Source organism: Phaethon lepturus, unplaced genomic scaffold (assembly GCF_000687285.1).
Source record: "Phaethon lepturus isolate BGI_N335 unplaced genomic scaffold, ASM68728v1 scaffold10524, whole genome shotgun sequence".
Taxonomy (NCBI): domain Eukaryota; kingdom Metazoa; phylum Chordata; class Aves; order Phaethontiformes; family Phaethontidae; genus Phaethon; species Phaethon lepturus.
The window spans coordinates 25,652-47,327 of NW_010533970.1; the positions used below are offsets into that span (position 1 = coordinate 25,652).

At 41.2% G+C, this 21,676-nt stretch overlaps 1 protein-coding gene across 1 annotated transcript; it reads left to right on the forward strand.

Annotated features, from left to right (window-relative positions):
- Positions 1–269: 269 nt before the first annotated feature.
- Positions 270–21,041, forward strand: ATP12A (ATPase, H+/K+ transporting, nongastric, alpha polypeptide). The gene is made up of 23 exons (XM_010285368.1): positions 270–510; positions 2,439–2,585; positions 4,088–4,147; positions 5,032–5,235; positions 5,821–5,934; positions 6,082–6,216; positions 6,768–6,885; positions 7,549–7,817; positions 8,662–8,860; positions 9,329–9,438; positions 10,187–10,321; positions 10,601–10,793; positions 11,289–11,464; positions 12,508–12,644; positions 13,375–13,525; positions 15,530–15,698; positions 16,408–16,562; positions 17,169–17,292; positions 17,630–17,775; positions 18,398–18,531; positions 19,492–19,593; positions 20,230–20,321; positions 20,511–21,041. Exons 1-23 carry the CDS (start codon positions 502–504, stop codon positions 20,537–20,539), a joined length of 3,108 nt encoding a protein of 1,035 aa, XP_010283670.1. The 5' UTR covers positions 270–501; the 3' UTR covers positions 20,540–21,041.
- Positions 21,042–21,676: the final 635 nt, after the last annotated feature.

The following is a 21,676-nucleotide window of genomic DNA, read 5'->3' on the forward strand; positions in this document are numbered from 1 at the left end:
GAAACCATAAGGGGAGTCCAGTGCTGGAAAGTCTCCGAAAGAAACTCCTTGCTTCTAGCAAGATGAATAATACACCTGTTCCTTAGCTGTGAGCAAACACTACAAAGGAATAATTAGAAACTATCTGACCTGAAACCCACATGCCCATTACTGTGGTATTTTTCCACCTACTACAGGTGAAACAGAAGATGGGCTGGACCTGGAAGGGGAGGGGTGGAGTGGCAGCACAAGATGCTGATTTATAAAGCACTAGCAAACAGTGCTCTTTCTCCACAGGCTTTGGACAACGAACTTGTCCTGCCTGAAGGATGCCCGAGTGCAAGCAGGATTCCAGCTAACGTCTGCTTGCCAGCCAAGAGGGAACTACAACCTCTGTGAGCTTTTGCACGCCAATTGCCAAAACTGCTCTGAGCCACTGCATTCTCCAGTTGTGCTTTTGCTTTTCATCAAGACTTTAGCTTGCCTGTTTCACCCCATCAGGAAAGGAATAAACTCACCGAGATGGTAAAGGTGAGTACATGTTCAGGGAATTGCTGCTACTGCATATGTGCGTCTTCTTAAGAACAAGCATTAATTAAGTTTTACCATACATGTTTATTAAAAATACGAGCTAAGTGAAAAATGGAACTAATACTAGACACTGTTGGGCATCCAGTTGTAATGACTAAAATTTTCACTGCAGATGGGTACGCACCTCTAATCTTAAAGAGATCAGATTGGCTAGGGATGAATTCTAGGACTGGTTAGTTTCATAATCAACAGTTTCATGAACACTCTGCCTTTTGCAAATGCCAGAATCTGAGATTTGATGAGAAATTGCAGGTTAAAGGTTAAACATAGGTCATGCACAGAAGTAATCAATAGATTTTACATTGATTTTCTTCATTATTCTCCTCCATCTGCTAAGTTCTCACCATAGAAAGCTGTTTTCTTTCTCTCCTGGTCTCTCTACTTTATGGGGATTTGAAAAGCTGAACAGATTTTTGGGTGGGATAGTTAAAGAGAGGAGAAGGAGGAAGGCAAAGGAAAAATCCCAAGAGATAAACCAGTTTGTGAATCTTTGGCAAGAGAGGGAAAAAATAGAACTTCTTGTAACAGACGTCCTTTATCTAGGATACGTTATCACCAAGCAAATTCAATTGCTTTAGGAAACGGGTTTCAGACTTTTAACTCCCCAGATCACTCACCAGCTCTTACCTTTTCCCTTCCTCGAGATACAATGTCAAGACTTCAACATTCCTCTGAATTAAAGGGCATCTGAGGATAAGATGCCACTTTTGAGTTCAGAATAGTATTAAGAAATAAGATATCCCAATAATCCCGCCCCCCCCCCCGCCTTGTTTCCATTACTTGAGCTCTCTGGTTTGGTCTGTATGTAATTAAGATGTCTACTCTCAACTCACCTGAAATATTACCTCTGCAGGAGTCCAAACACTGACAAAATGCCCTGCAGTGTATGTATGTACTCATTAGACAGACAGCAGCCTACGAGCTCATCTGTCCCACTAGTAAAGCACACCATCAGATAAGATCCAGTATGACTGCCGTGAAGCTCTGGTGGTTAATCTGTAAGGAAGCTTCTGAAATGGGGTCAACCAATAGTTCTTCCAAGGCATGGCATGTAGTTTACGAGTTAATTAGGATCTGGAACGTTATGATTATAGAAGCTGGTAAATTAGCAACACAGGAAGTTTGCCCTTCAGACTGCAGTATTAACCTAAAAGTTAGGAAACAGCACAACCCCCAAGTTATCAATAAAAGCGAAATGTTGTCAGGGGTTTGGCAGCTTCCCTAGGTTAACAGCTTCCTGCACCTGATACTAGATCAGCAAAAATGAGCAAAGAGTTTGCTAGCTCCCTGTCAGTTCTGAGCTCTACGTGAAAAGAAAGAGGCTTGCTTCTCCTTGGCTACCAGTATGGTGTTTGCCTCCATTTCTCACTACGTGGCTGAATGTAAATGTTAATTAAAAAAGAAAAGTAAATCTAAAAGTAAAGTCATGTATCTAAACAGCTCTAGGATCAGGCAAATTCTCAATGAGTAATTTTTCCCTCCCCTTTTCTTTTAAAAATCTTTTGCTTTTACACCGATCTCTTCTTGGATTGGTAAATGACTTAGTGGTTTCACTAGCAATGCTGAGATCCCAGGCAGTATTCCTACACTTTGTGTTAGACCATAAGCTACTAAAACTGTCACACATCTCTAAAGAAATCACCACAATTTAGATCTGCTGAAGACCAACCTAACACACGCTGGAGAGATCTCAGGATAAGAGAGAAACTGGCACTCTAAGTTGCCTGGAGAAAGAGACAGTAGCAATTTGTAGTTTGTCTAAAAAAAAGTACATTTGTCAGAGTTTGACTTGTTTGTGGTATTTTTTACTGCTTCCTTCAAGTCCCAGCAGATGTTCACAACAATGCCAAAACCTTATTTCGTTACAGAAAAAGTCTGACGTTTACACGGTTGAGATTTATGGGACAAAAGATCTAGAAAAAACAGAGATTGCAGATGAAGAAGAGAAGTACAAAGACTTAAAAGGCAACAAGAAAAAAAAGAAGGCAGAAGACCTTAAGAAAGAACTGGACCTGGTAAGTGTTGCTAAGCTCCCGTTACACCTGGCAGGACAGCCTCTACCTGCTGCCTGAACGAAGTCCGGTGAAGGGAAGTGAAATGCCTATGCACTATCATTTTAACAGAAGACATGCTGTACTGAAAATCCTAACACAGAGAAGGATTTGCTTCCTCACGCTCCTGAAGTGTGCCAGAAAGAAGTTGTGCAGGGTTAATACCTATAATGAAGGAATGATTCCGGATTAATTAAGTCACCAATGGTACAGAACATGCACTCCCCAAAGCGGAGTTATTCCACAGATGGAGTAACTGTAATCAGTATTTCCTGTGAACTGCCACTTGCACAGTCAGCCAGGAAACAGAGGGAAAGGTAGAAGTACAACATGTTGCTCCAGAGATTTCTAGTAGATCTAAAAGCATGCCTCAGCTTTAAGCACAGGATTTTTTCCTCAAACTAACTGCCCTGTACTTCAAGGACAGTGCACTAAGCTCAGGAAACCTGCATTTTACTTCTGGCTTGCTACTGACCTGCTGACTGATCTTGGACCAAGTTCCTTCCTCTCTATACGTTTCAGTTTCCCAATCTGAAAAATGAAGGTAATTATACTGACCTCTTTTCTCAATTGCTTTGAGAGCAACTCAAAAGAGAGGCTACCTATGGGCTAGATGGTATTTCAAAGGTAAGGAAACCCCAAAATGGGCCGTCAGTTTACCCACCATGTTTCCAAGATCTACCCAGTATTAGCTAAATAATTCTCAGTGTGTCTTTACCACCAGGAGATGTAGCATTACTCTCATGTTTCTAAAGAGAAACCAAAGCACAGACAAGTTAATTGACTCATCCAAGTACCAATGAATCATTCTGTGAAAACAATCGTGAGATCTCTCAAATTCTTGGCTTCTAAATCTCAGTTCAGCACAAGATATAATTAGGTCAATGATACCACAGAGGTGTCACTGCAGGGAAAGGAGAAGAGCTTTCAGATTTCCCTCTCCCACACCCTTTTTAACCATGGTAAGAACCTGCTGCTTCTTACTACTAGACTATAGCGAATAATTTCACATATCCTACCTTGCCAATCAGGTGCAAAGATTGTTGTCACACATATTCTGACACCACACCCTTTCCTTCTATCAACATATTGCCTATGGTGCTGAATGCTTGAGTCTCCTCTAGCGTATAAAGGGAGCTATTTCTCTGAAAGAAGCACAGACGTTTGTGGCAAGCAGTATTAACATGAAAACACCATTCTGTTCTTGTGACAGATTTGCTGGAGGAGGGAACTATTTACAGAAGTGCTCTCAAAATCAAAAGAAAATACCATCTTCCAGTGGAAGATATTTTGCTTGTCAACATGCAAATTGCATATTGTCTATTCATGAACATGGGATGTCATACTAGCAACTGGATCCATGGTCTCAGATCCAGGCAGTTTGAACATTCTCCAGATCCTGAAATAAAAATTTCAACAGTCTGACATTCTGCTCACTATCATTTTCCTTTTCTCTTGGAATCTAGGAGGACCACAAACTCAGCACTTCAGAACTGGAAGAAAAGTATGGCACAAGCATCAACAAAGTAAGTCCTTAGGGAATCATTAAGAAACTGCCTGAATTAATTGCCTTACTTTGCCTCTGGCTTACCCAAAGCTTCCTAGAAGCAGCAGGAAAGCATTCAAATCACAGACTCGTACACAGGTATATGTGTGGACGCGCGCGTGCACAAACATGACGCACTAAGTCCCAACAAAGCCTACCGGCAAGTGGATGTGCAGCACAGACCTGGATTTAAACTGGAATTTCTCGCATGTCTGAAGAAGTCTGATTTACTGTTTTGAAACCAAAATCCCTGCACAAAACGTGACCTCAAAGTTTGCACCAGGACCCCAGCTTTTCTACAGTTTTTGTCTGGTATTTGTATTTCACCTCAATTTGTTTTTCACTGTCAGTGTCTGTAACTATTTACAGCAAGACAGTGCACTGAAAATTATTTTATCTTGAAGGAAACACTAGATTTGAGAAACTATACACCTGCATCCCTTTGACACCTAACATTCAAATATCAAAGCATTGCAACATGGCCAGGGTACAGACAAGAATTTCAAGAAACCCATGAACTACAAACATCTTGGTGGAAATGCAGAAACAGCAGCAAAAGAACTGGTGTCCGTTTTTCCCCAGATTTCCAAACACTTGCTACAGGTACACTTAACAGATAACCAATAGAATGAAAACTAATAATGGACACTGCCCCAGATTCAATGCTCCAGTAAAGAAATACCTGTTTCTTCGTAGGAGATAACTAGTAGTAGCCACTCTGAAATCAGAAAGTTTGGAAATCAAAGATGCAGGTTACTGCAGCTGATCTGTGACACAAACAACATTTAAGGAAAAAAATTTTGAGTTGAGATAAAGATCTGTTTTTCTGTGACTTCATTATAAACATGCCATTTACTTTTGCAGGGTCTCTCTAGTGCACGAGCAGCAGAGATTTTGGCTCGGGATGGTCCCAACTCACTCACTCCTCCCAAAGCCACTCCTGAAATTGTTAAGTTTCTCAAGCAGATGGTGGGAGGGTTTTCCATCCTCTTATGGATAGGAGCTGTCTTCTCCTGGATTTCATTTGCCATTCAGCTTGCCCAGGGAGCTGAATCACCCTTTGACAATGTAAGTAGTTGAATAACCACAAAGTGAGTATTTGACCCTTTGACAATCTAAGTAGTTTAAATACTACTTCACAGTTATTCAGTAACTACAAGGGAGGCCTTTTATTCTTTCAGGACTCTCCCTCTACTACCGGACATTTCTGATAAATGCTCAAATACCTGACATACCACTTCTGCCTAAGAGTGCTTATCCAAAGGTTTTATAACCACTACCCATAATCATAATACTTGAGTACTCATAAGAGCAATACTAAAGTCCACAAAGGACTCCGGAGTTCTTGACTCTGATTCCCTTACGAGTTACACTCTGCAAGAAATAGAATTTGTTCAGGTTTGTGTCGGGTATAGTTTAGAGAAGGCTTTTAGAGAGATGGGAAACTTGTTATTAAAAGACCTTTTTCATACTCAAACTCCTTCATCATTAGCAGGGCAAAACTTGAAAGTTCTTTTCTTAAACAGTCATTTAATCTAACACCAATACCTCATTTCAAGAGTCTCCTGAAACAATATAGAACTATCATTGACTAGCTGAGGAATTGCTGAACACTTGTCTTAAGCTAACTGGATTATGTCTCTTATTGATCAGCTCTACCTTGGTGTAGTCCTGGCACTGGTTGTCATCCTTACTGGTATCTTCGCTTACTATCAAGAAGCCAAAAGCACAAACATCATGGCCAGCTTCAGTAAAATGATTCCACAGGTGAGAACAACCAAAGCATTTCATGTGAGACAGAGTTCATTCTGATAATGAACCTTGAAATGACAATAAGCCCAACTTGTTTTACCTCATGGTAGGAGGTTTAGGGGATGGCACAATGTTAATTTTTGTCACACTTCTGTCTTTCAGCAAGCTCTTGTCATCAGAGATGCGGAAAAGAAGGAACTGCCAGCAGACCAGCTGGTGGTTGGAGACATCGTGGAAATAAAGGGCGGAGATAGGATCCCAGCGGACATTCGTCTGATCTCTACTCAGGGTTGTAAGGTAAACAGTACATTGTAGAGCATGGGGAAAGAGCAACAACGTGGTTTAGAGACTTTTATTACACAGAAAGAATTTCTGCACACTCGATATGAGTTATTAGAGATTTAATTAGTCATAATCTAATTAAATCATAGAGTGCAGAAGCTATACTGTGATGCTCAGCTCACCTAGGACTAACATTTCTACTCCCTGAACATCAAAAGAAGCCATTAGGTCCATACCATGTTCTACTACTGCTCTTTGCCAGGACAGAGGCAGAAACACCAACACAGTACTAAGAGTTTCCACAGAATCAAGGTGGCAGATCTTCAAACCATGTTTTCTTTCAGGCTGCTACTGAAAATCCCACCGACAGACACACCAACATTGACTGAACTGAATTCCCATAGAAATAGATTCTCTTGGCGACAATGGCAACTTTCTCACAGAAAAGGCACCGAGAGATTATGGCCCTGTCACCAATTATTAAATGTGCTGATGCCTTGTCTTCTGGGCTCCACATAGCTGCTTATTACTAACTTTAATATGGGCATGTCTCCATTTCATCAAAGGTGGACAATTCTTCACTCACAGGGGAATCGGAACCACAGTCTCGTTCCTGTGACTTCACCCATGAGAACCCCTTGGAGACCAGGAACATTGCGTTCTACTCGACCACCTGTGTGGAAGGTGCGTACAGAGAGAAGGGCCTCCAGAAATGGCACCTGTACAGCGTGCTGCATAATACTGCTAACTCATTTTAAACAATTCTGCTTCAAGTAATTCCAGAAAGGCTGAGTTGCTCAGAAGAAGTTACTGTCCCAAGCACACCAAAATAAAGCTTGAAGTACTGGGCTGGTCATACTTCTTTGTATCAACCAGCAAGACATTTGTTTTAACACCTAGCCTGGTTACAGGTGCAACAATCAATTAATTGGGGTTTCCTTGTGGTCTTTCCATCACTATCTTTAGGAATGCTAAGCTGCAGATGCCTCTAAGTACTTGTGGATACTTCTGTGTAAGGGCTCTGCACACATAAAGGTGCTGTTCCTATTCTCAGGGCTAAAAGTTACGTGTGTCATACCTGACAGACTGTCCGCTACAAGACTGTACAGTGCCCAGGATAACACTACGTACCTACTGCAATACAATCAAAAAACCACTCTAATTAATGAAAATACCTTACGTCTGTCTCTTCATTGATAGAACTATAAGGTTTCTGAAGGGAAGAATGTAAGGCTGGGGTGAAGCCTCAGCCACATTAAGGCTGAGAAGGGTCTCTGTCAATCAGTACTGGGTACAGAAGACAGGAGTAGTCTCTCTCGGAGCTGACAGTGTTTTATTTCTTTGCAGGCACTGCTACTGGCATGGTAATCAACACCGGGGATCGCACTGTCATTGGGCGGATTGCCTCTCTTGCATCGGGAGTAGGAAATGAGAAAACACCCATTGCTATTGAGATAGAACATTTCGTCTACCTGGTGGCAGGAGTGGCCATTTCCATCGGTGTTCTCTTCTTCATTATCTCTGTTTCTATGCGATACAAGATTCTGGACTCCATCATCTTTCTAATTGGCATCATTGTGGCAAATGTGCCAGAGGGACTGCTAGCCACAGTAACGGTAAGTATGTGTTTGAATTCACTTGGTTGCCACTGCAGTTCTTCAGTCTTTATCACAATTCATGACTCCTACGTTCATCACAGTGCAACACTAACCAGAGAAGAACAGATTATCTATTAAGTGACTTGGCTGAGATGAGTTTGAAATAGGGGTGTTTTTTTCCATGAAACCAAAAGGATAAACATTTCATTTGGGAATACTGGCATAACCGAGCCATTAATCTTAAAAGCTGCAACACAACAATCCAGTTTGATATAAAGTTCCTCAAGTATCATTCTCCCTCAATTGCTAACCAGTAGAATGATGTGACTCACTTCCCCACAACCTGTTCCTATTTGAAAATGAGGATATTGTACCCTAAAAGTCACAGGAAAATTCCATTTACTAACATGTACAAGGCATCAATAAAACCCCTGGCTGAGAAGCAGCCCACCTGCTGAGCACTATTACTTTTAAAGTACACCAACATCAAACAACCAGCAGTACTGCAATAACGAAGAGAAGAATTTCAGGATTCATTAAGTTAGTGATTAGGAGCTCCCTCCATTGTAGGTTCCTCCATCTAAAACAGCCTCGTAACTGATATGACATTCTTATTTCTATCAGCAGGCAAGCAGGTTTCTCTCAGCAGCAAATGTACTTGTGCCAGTTACAGGCAAACCTCTGACCTTAATAATGCTATTTAAAAAAAGAAAAAAAACGCACTGCAGTCAAGCAAAAATTTTTTACACTGTTCTCCTAAGAAAAATAAGCACAAAAAACCTAGCAGAAACGTGTAACCTCATTGCATCATTCTGTAACTGTACCTCACAAACAGTGAGCTGAACTTCTTTACTTCTGCCAGGTGAGTCTGTCTCTGACAGCCAAGCGGATGGCAAAGAAGAACTGTTTGGTGAAGAACTTGGAAGCCGTAGAAACACTCGGTTCTACCTCCATCATCTGTTCCGACAAGACAGGGACCCTCACACAAAACAGGATGACTGTTGCTCACCTCTGGTTTGATAATCAGATCTACTCAGCTGACACCAGTGAAGATCAAACAAGTAAATATGGCAATGGGGGATCTGGGAAGGGGCAACTACTTGGCTCAAACCTGTGATGTTTCGTACCTACCGGCTCTCAAACTGGTGTCAATGGGAATGCCTTTTGATAGCTAAAACAGACATGTCTTCCTTCCACACAGAAGTGTAGTGTGCAACAGCAAAGTCCCTTCTTAGCCATGTAGAGATGTGAAAAAAAGAATTAATATTTGAACTCCACTCACAGAAAAGTAAGTCTGGAGGAGGTTCTGATCCAGACCCTTTTGCCAACAGCAAATTTAGTAGGGAAATAAACACAGAAGCATCATCTAAGCAACTCTGCCAGAACTGCTAACTGACGAATGTAAAGTTTGGCATCAAATTGTTTTTCTGTGACAGAACCTCTTCCACAATTAAATCCTGCTGTTTCAAACTTCAGCTTCTATCACATAATATGCTGAAGTATGCAATATGTATTTCGCTTCCTTTCAGCCCAGCCTTTTGATCAAAGTTCTCCATCATGGACAGCATTATCAAAAATTGTAACTCTCTGCAACCGGGCGGAATTCAGACCAGGACAGGAGAATCTCCCAATAATGAAGGTACTGCCTACTTTACATCAGCTTATTTCTCTTCCTCTGAAAGAACAACACATATGAGTTGTTCTGTTCAGCTTTAGTAATTTCTGTTTTACCGCACCAGCCTTCTGAGTTACCATTTACAGTAGTATTACTGCTATATACTCACAAAAAGTTTAAGACTGGGGAAGAAATCCACAGAGCCAAGAGCAACTGTCCCTATAAGGAAAAAGGCAATTAAAGTAGCAAGAATGTCTACACTAGTAATTACCACACTATTAATATAGCAAAACAGAAAAGGCAAGCATGCTTTAATTAATGTCTTTACACATGACTGCTGAAGGTAGTAAATTCTGGTGACCAGACTACCAGAACAAATCCCTGATTTCTACTGATTACTCCACCAATGCCTTCCTCAAAGTAATTTGGTTTTGTGCATCAGTTAGCTCACCCGTACATGCCTGCTCCTACCCTCTAACCGCATTACAAAGCCACCACACAAACCAGAAAGTGATCACAAATCTTGCGCTTTTGCAGAATCAAACACTAATTTCATCTCTTTGCGGTAGTTTAGTTCTAGCAGCAAGTGCAATACAGATGTCCCAAAGTTTTACTGTAGTCATTTCCCAGGACAACTTGAATATGGCAAAGTAGATCCATTGTGGCTGTAGGTTCATTCAAGCATACAACATGTTATGGAATCATGCAAGCTCTCCTGACGGAAGTGCAGAAGTATATGTGTTATAAACTGTTTCTTCTTTTGTGCATTCAGAGAGTCGTGGTAGGGGATGCCTCTGAAACAGCTCTGCTGAAATTTGCAGAAGTAATTTTGGGTGATGTCATGAATATTAGAGCGCGGAACAAGAAAGTGGCTGAAATTCCTTTCAACTCTACCAACAAATTCCAGGTGTGTTTCATTTTTGGAAATTATGCCAGAGTGTTTCCAACTTAAACCATTTCTATCACATGGGTCTAATGCAACTATTTGTGACCTGGAAGTCTTAATGGGGTAAATCAATAACAGAAGACATTTAAGCTATAATACATATAGTTAGTTCCATTTGAAGGGATGTATGATATCTTCACGGAAAAGAAGAAACATTACTTCCATGCAAAGCGACTAAAACTAGAAACACATGAGGATCACTTATGCTCTTTCAAATAATTTCATATTTGTGGCACCCAGCTTTCCATCCATGAGACTGACGATCCCAACGACAAACGCTTTCTGCTGGTGATGAAAGGAGCCCCAGAGAGGATTTTAGAGAAATGTAGCACCATCATGATCAACGGCAAAGAAGAACCACTGGACAGCGAAAAGGCAGCAGCATTCCAAACAGCATACATGGAGCTGGGGGGCATGGGAGAGAGAGTGCTGGGTGAGTCCAACTAGAGGGACTATCGGAGAACTGTGGTGTAAAATGGGGTTTTTAATCTTGGTACAATCCGGTGTCTGGACTTCAGTCCTCTTGCAGTAGAAGGAAAAAAAGGAAAGCGTACAGCCTCCTAAGCAGGGTGTTAAAACCACACTGACATGCTGCAAGATCTCTCTGGCAGGGATGCCCTTACTGCTCTATACTGATGTTGATCTGCCACACTGAGCAGCCAAACACACCCGTAAGTAATCCACAAAGGCAAATGCTCTTCCCTGCTGGCAGTATCACTAGCTTTGCCAATGACACACACTGACTCTACATGATAAACTGCGATGTGAAGGTTACAATGGCAGGTTAAAAAAAAAATCCTCCGTAAAAAGCTAACGGTTAAATGCCCTGGAGTTCTATGGACAAGAGCAAAGCCTAATGCTCTATAGCAAGCTCTCCTCTTTCTCCCACTATCTCCTGTACATCTCATCAACCTAAGTTTCTTTTCAGGTTTCTGTCATTTGTACCTGCCTGAAAATGAGTTTCCAGACACCTATCCATTTGACACAGATTCCATGAACTTCCCAACCTCCAACCTGTGCTTTGTTGGGCTCTTATCTATGATTGACCCACCTCGTTCCACAGTGCCAGATGCTGTCTCAAAATGCCGCAGTGCTGGGATCAAGGTAGGGATTTTACAATGAAAAATACAGTGATTCTACAGAAAGACTCGTGATAATATAGCTTTTAAGATTTTCTACCACATTGCCATCAAGGATCTTTCTAGCAACAATTCCACAAAATCTAAAAGTTTGTTAATACCATTCTACAATTGTACCTTAAAGAAACTACTTGAAGGCCCTGAGAAGCAAAACAGTTTAACTTAAGTGGGAATCAGACTGTAGGAAGTGCACAGAACCCCAAAACTGGAAATCCAAATTTGGAAAAGCTCAGTTACTGTCTCATCAGATCCATTGCTAGAATATAGAAACCATTCCAGCTAGAATTACTTGCTTGTAAAGAGTAAGGTAAGAGAAACAATTCTTGGGAAGGCATTAGGACATAGGGCTACACCTGTTATCAACTTTCATGCATAGGAATCACTAATCCCACAACTGTTCAAACTGAACCTGAAGCAGTAATTTGTCCTAATTTCACTCCTGGGGACCCACAAGTAAACTTTCAGCTCTAGGCAGAGAGGCAATCTAGCTAAATAACACAAAATGAGTATTTGGAATTACTGATCTCAGACGAGATGAATCCCAAGTCCCAGCTATGATGAAATTTTCTGTAGTCTGAAGACAGAACTGGCAACTTTTCTTCAAGAAAAACAGCAATAAACTGTGTCTTATCTGTCAGGACACCCCAGTCACAAGGATCCATTTTCAGATGCAAAAGTCTAACAAACTTTCACCTTTAAGTATACCTAATATAAATTCTTACATAAAGGCTTCTTTATTCTGCATTAACCTAACCTTGCTGCCTGTGACAAGTTCTTCCTTTACAACCCTGATAAAACAGTGCCGATAAAAAGAGGTAGAGACCAGATATCAATATAGAGCTAAGTAATTAACAGTCATAATCTGTCATTGTTACATACATAGCACAGCTTTCCCAGTTCAGATTCTAAACCGCTTCCTGGCCCACAACAATAGATTCTTCACCTTATCTCACTCCAGCCATTGTGTATACATTTGTCAGTCGTACTGAGTGCTGGTCCCTTCCTCAGGTTATCATGGTCACTGGCGATCACCCGATCACGGCTAAGGCCATTGCCAAGAGCGTTGGCATAATTTCAGCCACCAGCGAGACTGTGGAAGATATTGCTAAGCGCCTCAACATTCCTGTTGAGCAAGTCAATAGAAGGTAAGAGCAAACAGAGTATAGGGGATACCTGTGGGTTCATTTTCTGCGAGCTATGCCTTCTCCCTCCACAATGCTTTTATAGTCCATTTCTACATCACAGCTGCCTTTTGCTTTTCTGTTTCTTGATACATTGCCAGCCATTGTGTCCACCCAACGTGTCATCCCTACCTAAATAACTACGTGTCTAGGTCAGTGGCTCACATCTTCACCAGCCCTTGAAAAAAACTAGCAAATTATACTTTGCAGATCATGTTGGAGTTTGCTGTCACTGCCCATTTGACAAAACACACACATATAAAAAGCAAAATTCAGAATCACGTGACCTAAGGACCATCAAGTCCAAATTCCTCTTTCACCCATTCAACATGAAAAAAAACCTCCCAACCATGCCATTATAAGAGAAAGATAAAAGCTCTTTACAGAAAAGATTTCTTCTTCTTCCACCGTCCAACACTCCCACTCAAAGTCCTCTTTAAAACGCATTTTCTGCTGTTACGTCTGCTCAGGAGGAAGCTTCAATTACTCCCCTCTGTATCTTGGTAACTGTAATTCACTCTGGATTTCTACAGTGGCTTTCATTCAACACCTGCTGATTAACAACTAACGCTTCTGAAATTAACTCAATTTGCTGCTTTCCTTACCATCAAGCCGTGTACAGTCTATGAGTGCGCTATTTTTATTTAAGCCTTTTGATTTGAAAATTTACCCAGCTTTCCCACGGCTCTTGCAGAGAAGCTACAGCAGCAGTAGTTAATGGGATGGAGCTGAAGGATATGAGCTTGCAGCAGCTGGATGAAATCTTGTGTAACCACTCGGAGATAGTCTTTGCTCGGACATCACCCCAACAGAAACTGATAATAGTTGAAGGCTGCCAAAGGCAGGTAAGAGGTGTAAAAGTTTACACACAGATATGGCTGTTGGGTATTCATGAGGCAGTAGCTTTCAACAGATACCGTCCCCGAGGTGAGAGGGTGGAAGCCAATTTCCAATGCTCTCTAAGCTCTGTTTATATTCTTTTCGCTGTGCAAGTTCATCATCTAACAGATTGCCACAAACACTGTCTGGAGAGAATCCAAGCTACTCAAATTCCTGTTACAGACTTTGAACTCCTATTGACAAAATGAGCTCTTCCTAAGTTTGATTGGCTTGGAGCTGTACCAAGGGTCTCTCTTTTGCATATGATTCTGAGAAGCTGCTGCTGTGCTGCACATAAAGCCTCCTGGGCACCGTTTGGGAAGGAGCCTTCCCTCAGGAATTATTTAAACCCAGATAAAGCAATATGTTACCACATCTTCTCATCTTCTTCCTTGTGGCCATTTAGACCTATGCACTTCCCGCCCACAGGAATGTTTAGAAATAAGGTATGAATCCCAGAAAATGTCATAGCATGATTTACGTAGGACCAAGCCTTATCTATGTTACTTTCAAAGACTGTAAAACAACCCACAGAAAGCAGGATTTAAAGAGAGTTTGTCCCATCCACAGGCAATATTAGTAAAGGAGCATGGAGTTGAGCCAGCATAACAGGCAGAAGGGAAAGAAATGACACGTATAGAGCTCTGAAAAAGATGTGAATTGTCATCAAAACATTCTCCCCTTAGATATGACATCTTCCAAGTAGATGCTGCGAATGGAAAGCCACACCACTGCTGTGCCTGAACTTTGCAGAGAAGGAGATGTAGCGCAAGACATTATTTTAGTTTTGTAATTACACCAGAGCCAAGCTTTCCAATCAGCATTATCAACTCTTTGGTTTTAAGCCTGAACTGCTTTCAGGAGAGTAAAGAAAAAAAACAACAACAACAAAAAAAAGGATAGTAGATTTCAATTTAACTTCTTTTTTATTTTCTTATTGAATGGCCTTTGGCAGACAGGGGGTTAATGTGTTCTGCACTGCTTAGACATCCACCTCCTAGTAGATTTGGCTCATTAAAGGATGAAAAGGAACACCCTCCCCCCCAACCCAAGCCAGCCAGTGTACACGCTATGTTTAGTACTTAGAGCTTATAAGCCCTTCTGTACGTGGCATTATTTATAGGTAGTGACACTGTGCTAAATCCTCACAGGGACCGGACATTCAGTATTTGTATTAATCAGTTTGTCAAGCTTTTTCCCCACTCGGAACACTCTGTATTGCTATCAAGCCATGAGCTTTTGCATCAACCAGAAAGTGACCTTTAGCTGCAGTAGAGGGATTCATTGGAAGACAGCAAAGAAGCGGAATTGAATAATCCATCCGTTTTCCATCTTTTGGATTACTACAATTCTAGCATAGACTGGCAATGACCAAAAGTCATTGGGATAGGATGAAAAGGGTCTCCAGCTGAGCAGTTACATAATTTACAATTAAGATGAAAACCGACCGATTCTATAAGTGCTTCACAAAACAAGAGACAAGGACAGAACATGTTGTGTCAACTGAATCTCCCACAGGTGCCAGAGATGAGCCTGGGTCTGCTCAGACAGGGATAGACCATGTACATACAGACAGAAGTTCAAATTTTTAAGCCCCCTGATATTCCATAGAAAGAAATAGTCAGATTAATTGCATTTTAAATGCATCTAATTTTGATGCCTACTCTTTCGGGTGTAGTAAATCGTATCCCTGAATTTCCTGTTTTTCTCTGCTACGAAGGGAGCCTAGGTGACAAATTCAGATACAGACATCTATCCCACACAAGTCTGAGGTTGCTCTATTAACCCTACCTAGCGTCTTTCTGATCACCGGCTATGTTTTACGTGCGTACAAGGAGGATTCAGAACTTATCAGCATCTTTCTTCTAGAGATTTAAAGACAGGGAGTGTGTTGAGAGCAGACTGTCCTTAGGGGAAGATAGCACCATCTCCTCAAAAAACCCACATCTGGATCCTTTTGTGTGTTCCAGGGAGCAGTTGTTGCCGTGACTGGAGATGGAGTCAATGACTCCCCCGCTCTTAAAAAAGCAGATATTGGAATTGCTATGGGTATTGCTGGTTCTGACGCAGCTAAAAATGCAGCTGATATGGTACTGCTGGATGATAACTTTGCTTCTATTGTCACAGGAGTGGAGGAAGGTAAAAATAACTGTTGCTATCCACTTTCTCAGCTGAAAGCAGCTGACAGCCACACAGCACTGGCGGGTCCTCCTGATCCTTCCCTCCTGCGCTCACACCCTCTTTTTTCTTTCCGGATTTGGAAATGTGATTTTGATAGTTGGAAAAACTGGGAATTAATTCCATTTATAGACACATGACAAACAGACAATAAGTAAATCATCCCCCTCTCTCACACATAGCATGGGTCTGCTAGCACTGCTTGTTCATGCTCCAGACAAAAGCACTTCCCCCGTCTTGTTCCCATGCAGTTCTGAGCCTCACAGAGATAAAAATCATTTTCTCTACATTATCACTCTATTCCTTGCTCACACATCATCTCCACCATGCTCCACCTATGACAGCAACACACATTCCACTCTTCCTTCACTGTAAAGAACTTGTGATTTCCATTCTGACTGCAGCATATTGTGGAACAGGACTTTTTCCTCAATCTTTCTCGTTGAAATACATTTTTTTTTTAATTTTCACCTGAATTTTCAGAAGGCTCTATGGGAAGGTAGGTTAGTTGTTTTAAAAAAAAACCAAACACCAAAATGCATGAGGAAATGCATGAGGAAAGTAGACACAAGCAGTAAATATTTTTACTTCATTTAGGTAAAAATTTAACTTTTTTCTGGAAAACACTGTTGACAATTAGCTATTACAGAAATGTTTTCTTTTTCTCCAGGTCGCCTGATCTTTGACAACCTAAAGAAAACCATTGCCTACACCCTGACTAAGAATATTGCTGAGCTCTGTCCCTTTCTCATCTACATTATTGCCAGCATTCCAATGCCCATTGGCACTATCACCATCCTATTCATTGACCTGGGCACAGACGTTGTAAGTTGGGGTCTTTTGTTTTCTGCTGAAATACCATGACAAGTGAGAGGGGCTGGGTGCAAAGGGACATGCAGAACACTGGAAGATTTAATTGCCTTGCCCTACAGCTGAATAACAAGCTACTGAAAGAGTAGAGGGCTAGATTAAAAGCTGCCAGGTATAGAGAAAGAAGAGTAGAGAAAAAAAAAACCTGCAGAGGGGGACTGGGAAGAAAAGACTTCTGATCCATGCTGACAAGCAAAACTCAGCAGCATGCAAAATAACAGCGCATTTCAATCAAGAGATCACATGGATTGCTGCAGTTACGACGGGATGAATACCAGACATGTCACCACAGCCCAGTCCAAGGAATCCGAAAGACTCTTTAATGTTTTTAGTACCCTCTAGCCCTTTGTATTGTCATATGATTATCAGACCTATGAAACAATTTCAGACTTCCGACAAATCCTTTATACATGTCAAGGGAATGCTACACAGATCCTTCTTTCATTTGCTGTGTATACTGAAAAGGCAAGGTATGCCAACAGAACCACTTGAGAACTGTAGGCATCTGAGAAGCTGACAAATGTTGCTGCCAAGACTCTGATGATTTATTTTTGTTTGTAGATCCCCTCTGTTGCATTAGCCTACGAAAAAGCTGAAAGTGATATTATGAACAGGAGACCTCGTAACAAAAGGAAAGACAGGCTGGTGAATGAGCAGCTCGCTGTATACTCCTATCTGCAGATTGGTAGGTTGGCCTGTTCTCTGAAACGCTATCTTGCATGAGCAAACGAAGACACAGTCAAATGGATTCATTTTTTTGAAAAAGGGGAGCTGAAACTTAAGTCCTTCCTCTGCCTTCCTAGACAAACTTACTAAGTCTCTTCTGTTGGTCATTATTCAACAGTACAACAGGTTTTTATCTACGGAGGTCGAGAACCTTAGAGCACTAAGAACTCTAAATCTACCTTTAGACTCGTGGCAAGTTTCATGCCATACGAGATAGATCAATGCTAATATCCAGCACATTCCCCAGTGCTCCTAAATCTTGCTTCTTCCTCATTACTACCTCTTTGATTTTGCAGGTATCATGCAGTCAGTAGGAGCCTTTGTAACCTATTTTACTGTGTACGCTGAACAAGGTTTCCTCCCTTCCACGCTGCTTGGAGTGCGAGTTGACTGGGAAAACAATGCCATTAATGACTTTGAGGATTCATATGGACAGGAATGGGTAAAGAACCATTGAAACATCCTTGCACCGTCTCTCACACAACAGTGTCTTAAAAATGCTATAGTCTCCTCCAAAATAAAGGATTAGAGAGAGAGAAGCAAAAATAGTTAGTTTTCATCTAAGGGTTCCTCAGGATAGACTCGTTAGAGCATCCTCCCACCCAGCTCTTTCATGCAGATTCCATTCTTTCATTCATTCTTCTACAGTTTGCCACCTTTCAAAGCCTCTGGAGATGCACCTTCTTCTCTGGACTTTACGTTTAGACTGTCATAATCTCGCAGGCCTGCTTCTGAACAGAACTACTGTAAAGTACTTTGCAGACTCTCCCCTTTCGCTCTTCACTCCCCCTCACTCATTCTGCAGAAATCACAAGACACAGAAGCCATCAACAAATCAATATAAATACCTCCTTACACCAAGCTCGTGCTTCAGTCTCATGACTCATCCACAGTAACTAGCGGACTAGAATAACTGGTCAAAATCTGATCATTATGTATCTGAATCTGGAATAACTCTGCATTTACACCTTAGTTACTGAAATCCTACTAGCAAGGTTTGCAGTCACTTGCATAAGATAGGAGTGTCTGATGTAACACTACTTAATTTTTCCCTTGCTTTACAGACTAAATACCAGAGGATGTACCTACAGTGGACTGGGTACACCGCCTTTTTTGTCAGCATCACAATTCAGCAAGTTGCTGATTTGATCATCAGGAAAACACGAAGGAATTCCATTTTCCAGCAGGGTCTTTTCAGGTAAGTTTTGCAGATTCTTTACCCGACACATAAGAGGATAAATTGGCCTCCTGCTAATTTTAGAAGAAGGTTAGCTCAGTGATTTAGCCTACTCGCATTCAGTCTTTGAACAAAGACTAAATACAGCCTCAAGCAATCGCAAATCTCTGGCAAACATTTTATTACACCTCTGCCCACCCCCTTTCCTACTTCGTGATAGGGGTTTTCTTTAAAGACAGACATTGTACTGGTTACTCTGAAAATGCATCCGCTTAAAACTAACTCTCCGTTCATTAAATGGAAAGCTTATTTACTCCAAAAAAAAAAAAAACTTTCCTCTCCAGCTTATTTTCTTAAGTTCTTTATGTAGTTATCAGTAGATAGCACATTTGGACTTCTCCGCGATAACTTCGGCCTCTGAGGAGATAGCAGCTGGTGAAACTCCCTAAGACAGTGCTGGCTGCCCGCTGCAAAACACCCTGCACCCTTCAATCCCATGGAAGCCAGGGAGTTAAAAATATCTATTGGGACGGAGGCCACAGTCAAAGCTGGCATTTAGAGTATTTCTGATAGGAAAGCAAATTGTTTTCCTTTCTTTATCTGCACGTACAGAGCCTATACCTATGTATGTTTCTTTCCCACATTTACGTTTGAGTCACAATGTGCACATTCACAGTGCAACTCGAAGACGTGACTAACGCACACTGCATGTCTACCAAAAGCTTGCTTTAGGCTAGGTAGGTCAGGAACGTTACCAGGAACGACACGGCCGTAATGCAATGTAAGACGGTACTAGAGAGTCTACCGCTCGCCTCATGCTACTGTGTCTGCAGCGCTCATTATCCGATGCAGATCATTCAAGGTAGCTACCTGAGCACAACCACAGCTCTGAAAGCGGTACAGCCTTTGCATTATGCCGTGGCATCAGGCTTTTATGCATGGACAGAGGCATGTAACCCTTCCTCTTTGGTTTTCTTGCAGGAACAAAGTCATCTGGGTGGGTATATTTTCCCAGATAGGAATTGCTCTGATACTTACCTATGGTCTTGGACATGTTACAGCCCTAAATTTCATGCCGCTGAGGTGAGTTTTGATGCTAGTGTACTTCCCTTGCCCTCCATGTATACACAGACATGTACCTACCATTCTACCAGAAACAGATAAATGGGAGCAGGCTGCCCTTGCAGCACAGTTCAAGGATAAATATTTAAGAATATTCATTACGAAGAACAGAGTGGACAATTTCTTGACCAAAAAGGGCATTATTTTCATAGTTTCCTCAGAAAAACCCAGTACTACTTCTACTAGATTTACTACCGAGGATCGAGACACCTACTTGTGTAGAACACATTAATATTTTTTTCAGGATTCCCAATATTTTGGTGAGATTAGATATCATTTTACTTAATTTTATGCAAGCAACTATTATTCTAAATATATCACTGCTAAAAATGTTCCATTTTTCTGCTATCTTCAGAAACTGTAATACCACCAGGCAACATTTCCTTCTGAATAGTATCTGGAATAAATTAAGTCAGTAACTACTTAAGATTGGGAGGCTTACATGTACATCTTATTTCTAACCATTTGATCACTTAACGTTGGGAGAAGAAAAAAAAGCCAGATTCTCTTTTAGTGACACCAAATAGCATAGAGACCAGAGAAATTCAGCTGAGTGGTTAGATGCTTCTGAACAAGAACCTCTTCTCCCACTCCCAGGTTTCAGTACTGGTTTGTGGCTGTACCATTTGCCATCTTGATATGGGTCTATGATGAAGTCCGCAAGCTGTTTATCAGGAGATACCCAGGAAGTAAGTAGATTTTTCTAGTTTAGTATTTTAATATAAGGCGTCCTTCCCTTTCACTCGTACACCTACCTTAGCGGCCACTGACAGGTGGACTGCTCAAAAATGGACTATTTGTTCCCAATGATTACTTTTTCTTTCTGAGGAAAAAAATAACTGTTTGGTATTTTTCCCCCCTCCCTTCTCCTACTGCAGGCTGGTGGGACAAGAACATGTATTACTGAAAGAGTCTGTATCACCGATTTTCTTCCTCCTTGTGGAGAGCTTCTTCCCCACCTGACACAGCCTCTGCTGCTTTAATGTCCTCTCTGTGCAATATCAAGCATGGGTTCGCCCATGAAGGGGTGGAGAAATTTCATGGATTTCATGAAGAAATAAGGACTTTAGAGGTTGATAAATTACCTCCCACTGTACTGTAAAGCTGACACTTGTCTAGAAATTGAAATGCTACCTATTTTTGTAACAAGCACAATTTTCCCTCATTCAACGATGAACTAGGAGAGCACTCTGAGAGGAAAACACTCATTAAGCGGGGGAAAAAACCCCCCAAACAACAGAAAATCCATATAATCTAAGGCATTAATTTGCACTAAAGGTGGCGTTTGCTGATTTTCTTTTTGGTGGAACTGAATTCCAAGAGAGTGCATACATAGATCCGTACTACCTTACTGAGGGTAAAAATGCTATATAGGAAGAATTTGATAATAAAACTTTTTCCAGAAAAAAGTTCTCTATCTTATTTTCTTATAAAGACTAAGAGAAACTGAGTGGAACAGGAAAGGACCTAACCCCTGCCAGGTCAAAGAGGAAAGAAGTACACACCTGCTTCTTTTGGCCCTGTTAACAGACTAACAGATGTCACATACCTGTTCAGTTTTGACAAATGCATCTTGAAAACCAAGGCACAACCGGTCGATTTGAACACTTTGAGATACAAAATTCAATATTCACTTTCCAAAGACCACAATCTCTAAGGCAAAACAGACCTTAGTATTCATTAGATAAGTACACTTAAAGTTCTATTTGAAATGAGGTTTTTAATATGGTCATTTTAGCAAGGACCAGTAGGTATCCCATCGTGTTTAGACAAACGCTTTACCAATTTTAAAGCAAATAATAACTAAGGTATGTTGATATTTCACATTTACATACATGTCTAGCTTTAGAGAAGACTCAGGGGCATAAAGAGAACTTCTGTTGCAGCGAACAGCAAGAGGGATTACCAGAGAGAAGGAAGCCAAGAGAAAAACTGAGGGAGGGGAAAAAGAACAGTGTTTTCCAGCCTAAAGCCTGTCTGCTCCCAAAAGTCAACACCCTTATGTGCTAGAATCTACTTTGCGTTTTGTGAGTCTCCCTCCTTA